We start from the raw sequence: 5,177 nt of genomic DNA on the forward strand, positions 1-5,177 counted from the left end.
TCGACAAAAAAAAGAACATTTCAATGTTGCTGCCGAGTTGTCCTAACACTACGCCTGCCCTGTACTGAACTAAACACAGGCTGTTGGAGCACCATGACATTTTTCATAACTCACAAAGTGACACAAAAAAATTAATTTTCTGGCCACAGCTGCGACTTTTCTAATGATGTCATCAATATGCTCAGACGATGAAAAATAGTGGTCCAGTGTAATTCGCCATAATCTAATTGGCTTGTTCTAGTTTTTGAGACCTGTACCCGGAGCTGTTAGAGTGCTCTCACTGTAATTTAGATATATTTAAAATCGTATGATTGTACAGACCAAGTTTAGCACAGTTGCCAATGTGTCCTAGCACAGCAGATAAATTATTGCAGTAGAATAAAGCACAGTGGAATAATTGGTTTATGACCACAGCATCCTGAGCATGCCTGATCTCTGATCTGATCTTGGACACTGAGCAGGGTCGAGACTGGTTAATGCTTGGATGAGAGACTGCCTGGGAGTACAGGGTTGTGTAAGCTTGGACACCACAGTGGTGCCGTGAGATGTTTCCTGGTTTGATCCTTGGCTTGGGTTTTCTGTGTGGCATTTGCATGTTCTCCTTGTGCCTGCATGGATTCCTTTTGGGTATGTTGGCTCCCTCCAACTGTACAAATACATGCATGTTAGACTAGGTGGTAGATTAGCCATGGATGTGAGGTAAATGCATAGAATAAAGCAATGTATGGTTAACACTTGTTTCACTTCCAAGAAGGCAGACTTACTTACTTCTCTAAGCTTTGTGACAGTCTTTCAAAGTTTTTCTTTGAAAATTGGTTACTTTTTCACAAATTTTCAGTCCAGTGCTTGTAGCTAAACGCTTTCAAAGGACCTTGTTCTATATTTGTTATCTTATGGAGTGATGAATCCAAATTTGAACTTTTTGGTTGAAATCATCACAAATCATCACATCAGTGGTACAAAGAAAGTCCAGAGGTTAAACAGTGCGTGTCTTTAGCCTTCTGTAAAACACGGTGAAGATGTTGTCATGATTTAGGGCTTCATTTTCCATTTGTAGCCAGTGGTCTTGGGGATCTTGTCAAAACTGATGAAATTCTGAATACAGAAAAGTTCAGTCAGATTTTTATCCACCATCCAACAGCATCTGGAGAGCATCTGCTGGGTAACACCTTCATTTCATTTTGTTGGCGGAGAGTAGTAAAAAGAAGCAAACATCCCTCAAATGTGTGGGGGGGTCATTTCTATTGACGTTTTTATGTATAAAAAGTGTTTTTTATTATTTTATTTTTGTTAGTCGAACATTGCATTGCAAGCCTCCACCCAGCTAAAACTTACATCTTTTAGCTGCATCTGGCACAGTGTACACATAAACATAAACAGGTTATACTACTAATAAAGTATATACAAATAAAATTAATTGAAATTAAAAAGTACTTATTCCCCTTCGAAAAGCAGAACAATAAAAAAGGTAACCTATGAAAGGGAAATGCAGGCTATAACGTGCCACATTGAGCGCTTTCCTGTCTACAGGCTGAATAGACATCCTTAGGAAAAGTCCACTTCTCGAAGCCTCACGGGGCTGTGTCAGTATCTAGCAGTTTCGTCTCTCGCCTGTTGATGTCAGTCTTGCTCCTCTACCACTCAGAGTCCCCACGCTCACACACATTTACACACAACCACACTCTCGCAGCTTCAAACCCGGATGGATGACTTCACCGTTCTGCCTGGGTTTCCTTTATGATCCCGGGATCTCCCACTTCCTTCGCCAGACATCAGCCAGCAACACAGGCGAACACATCTCTCTCTCTTTCTCACACGCACACACAGATACGAACACACAGTCACGTTCGGTTCCTCTGCTGCCGCTGCAACACATCCAGAGACCACAGAGAGACCACAACAGCACCCGGACCTCACGCACCGGCTCCCCTCATCCACGCAGACCGAGGATCGCAGCAGGAGACGGCGCTCTCAGACGGAACTGTACTGGCACCACCGAGGAAGACTTTCAACAACTTTTTTTGCTTGATTTAAAAATAAAAGAACTTCCCGAAGCTGGTGACCCTTCTTCACTGTCTTGCCACGATGTCTGAGGTGCTGCCATACAACGAGGGGAAAATGAGCGGCTACGGGGCGGACAGCGAGGTCAGCCAGATGTCCTTTAGCTGCGGACTGCAGGACACAAGCGCCTTTTTCGCAGCGTCGCAGGCAAAAAGACCCCCAAAGCTCGGGCAGATCGGCAGAGCCAAAAGAGGTAAAAACGAATTCTGACGCCTGACATTTACAAAGAATGCCAGAATTATATATGCTGCGCAAAAATGAGCTAGTTATATGAAGGCGCTTTAAGTGACTTTGGAATTAAGTTCCCACATTACTGTCGTTTCCAGAATCTTCCGTGATTACCAGCAGCTCGATGCAAAATGCACCGCAGTTGCTGTTTTTCTCACAAGTGTCATTGGTCGTGGACGAGATCCAGACTGTTTACATTCACTCACCAGCAATAATATTCATGCAAGGACACACCCCGTGATGCAATCGACTCAAGTATAGGGTTTAAACGAAGGGATTAAATGATATTAATAATAATAATAAAGAAATGGCTCGAGAATGAGTTGTTTTCACCAAGTGCGTGTGCGCGGGGATTGGGGATTTGCAATAGTAATAACAATTCACCGTGCAAGCCCACACGGGCCACATTTGCCCAAACTTACTTTTATTTAGTGCGCAATAGCCCCCCCCCCAATTGGGAGCTCCAGGGTGAAATAAATCGTGACTTCTGATTGTGGCTCTGAATAAACACCGTCTTCCTCTTTTTCTCCTCCACAGTGGTCATCGAGGACGACCGAATAGACGAAGTCCTGAAGGGGATGACAGACAAGTCTTCGCCCGGCGTTTAAACGTGACCGATGCCTTGCAGACTTTTTTAATTTTGATCACCGATTTGAAGCACTTGTCGGCTGTGCATGTTCGAGGATTGTGCGGGGAGGAAAAAAAAATTCACGACGGCACGAAGCGAGGATGGGGTGATGAAATGAAATGGAGAGGAAAAAAGAGGCAGAGAAAAGGGAACGGAGAAGGCTGAAGAGAAGAGATGAAGGGAAGAGGAAGGAAGAATAAGATGAGAGAGAGAAAGAGAGAGACAGAGAGACTCTGGGGAGGAAAAAAAATAAAAGACCAAGATTTATCATGGGATTGCTGGCAATTCTCCAAACGAATCCCGATTTTAACTACAGCTGCGCAGCAGGATGTTGAGATGGCGGGCCCCGCTCTGTGTCTCAACCTCTGCTGACTTTAATGATGGATGAACTTGTCATTAATTCACGACCATCTCTATTTTTCCTCCTTTCCCCCCTAAAGCGCTGTAAGCATCAAAAATACTGCAACTAGAGGCTGAAGCTAAATCCCAGCCCCATTTCAATAAGTTGTACAGTAGGTAGGCTAAGCTCCGAGACATCCCCCTCCCCCCTCCCCTACCTTCCCTCCCTCCCTCCTTTAGGCTCTGCTTTGTTGATTCAATCGGCGACGGTGCATTCAAGGGAGCTGTCCTTTCAGCACCGGTCCAATGCATTCCTGTTGCTGCTAATGCTTTTTGAAAACAGACCAACCAAAACTCTACAGTCAGCTAAATAGAGGAGACACGTTGTATGTAAGAAAAAAACAAACAAACATATATATAAATACATATATAGATATATATAGGAGGGTGCAATGTGAATATTTTCTGTTTTGGCACTTAAACAACAATAGGCTGCAGATTAATTGAAAAAAACAAGGCTACATTCTTCTTCTTGCATCACCCATCAGTGGTGAAAGGTGCAGGCTGACACCTTCATGTAGCCGATTTACACCTGCACATATCTCTTTAAAAAAAAATCTTTTCTTTGCATTTCCAAATGCTCAGATATCTACAGAGGCCAGCAGGAACATGGACATTATAGTAATGTTTTAAATAACAGTCATGAAATTGATGGGAAAAAAAACATTTGCTCTCTATAATTTGGTTGTTTAGATTTTGCAAATATTTGTGTTTCGTCTTCGATGACTTTAAAGATTCTCTCCATCTATTTGCATGAACTTTCACTCCGGTGCCAACGCAGGTGCCACCACTCTTACCCTGGCACGCTTCTTTTTAACGAAAGTCATATTTGTATTTTTATATCTAAATATTTGTTATTTAAATTATATGCTAGTCTATCGTCTTAGAATTCATCAACAGGAATATTTGTATTACGGAGAGGATATACAGAATGAGACTGGCCTTCAGAGAGGCAAAGCGAGGACTTTTTTGGGGGGGTTGGACTGGTCTCATTCTATATCAGATGTCGCACATTTTTTAAAGACTAACTGAATGTGTCTGGGGTTTTTGCACACATCAATGTTAAACTATTATTAAGAAATCGTATACTGTGACTTGAGCTTCGTTGATGAATTTGTTAGAAAATGGCAGTTTTAGAGTATATTGCACTGTTTACGAGTATCCTCAAATAACATGTTGTTATATGATCGATTTTTGGACATTACTGTTTTTGTTTTGTTCTGTTTTCTTTTTCTTTTTTTTTTTTTTTATTTTTTTTGTTCATTTTGTACCATTATTTTAAAGAAACTGGATATGGTTTGTTGTGCATGAAACCTTAATATTTTCAATAATGAAACATCGTTTTATGAAGCAAAAAAGCAACAAAAATGTCATGACATTCTAAGAATGAGTCATTGTATATTATGATGCCATTTTCACTGTATTTGGTGAATTAATAAATGGTGAAAGAAAATGTTAATGCGATTCGTTGATATGGCTTTTATCCCAAGACACTCTCTCTCTCTGTGCGAGCAGAATAACAAACAAACTTGGACTGCTTCTGTGAATCGCACTGCAGAAGGCAAAAAAACAACAACAACATAAACGAAACAAAGGGCGCACCATGCGACACACACCGTTGCAGCACTGGGAATCAAAAGGCCTTTGTGCACTCGGTAGCCATCACATTTGTGACAGTAAATACTGATCCTCGATTAAAGAGCGGGGAAGAAACAGTGATCCAGCTGCTGAGCTGTTAAACAGCTCTTGTGCCGGCCTACACTAGTGAATCCGTTAAATCCAAAACCCCTAGGGAGCTACAACTGGCTACATGATCATCTATCAAAGTCTGGCAGTGTCCCTCATACAGTAGCTCTTGATT

At 41.9% G+C, this 5,177-nt stretch overlaps 1 protein-coding gene across 1 annotated transcript; it reads left to right on the forward strand.

Moving 5' to 3' along the window:
- Window positions 1–1,650: 1,650 nt before the first annotated feature.
- On the forward strand, window positions 1,651–4,775 carry camk2n1a (calcium/calmodulin-dependent protein kinase II inhibitor 1a). Its single transcript, XM_031743759.2, has 2 exons — window positions 1,651–2,254; window positions 2,827–4,775. The coding sequence occupies exons 1-2, from the start codon at window positions 2,086–2,088 to the stop codon at window positions 2,895–2,897; spliced, it is 240 nt and encodes a 79-aa protein (XP_031599619.1). The 5' UTR covers window positions 1,651–2,085; the 3' UTR covers window positions 2,898–4,775.
- Window positions 4,776–5,177: the final 402 nt, after the last annotated feature.

This window comes from Oreochromis aureus, linkage group 18 (assembly GCF_013358895.1).
Source record: "Oreochromis aureus strain Israel breed Guangdong linkage group 18, ZZ_aureus, whole genome shotgun sequence".
Lineage (NCBI taxonomy): Eukaryota > Metazoa > Chordata > Actinopteri > Cichliformes > Cichlidae > Oreochromis > Oreochromis aureus.

Coding starts and splice junctions, on each gene's coding strand:
- camk2n1a (XM_031743759.2), top strand. CDS start 2,086: ATGTCTGAGGTGCTGCCATACAACGAGGGGAAAATGAGCGGCTACGGG. Junction 2,255..2,826: donor GATCGGCAGAGCCAAAAGAG/GTAAAAACGAAT, acceptor TCTCCTCCACAG/TGGTCATCGAGGACGACCGA.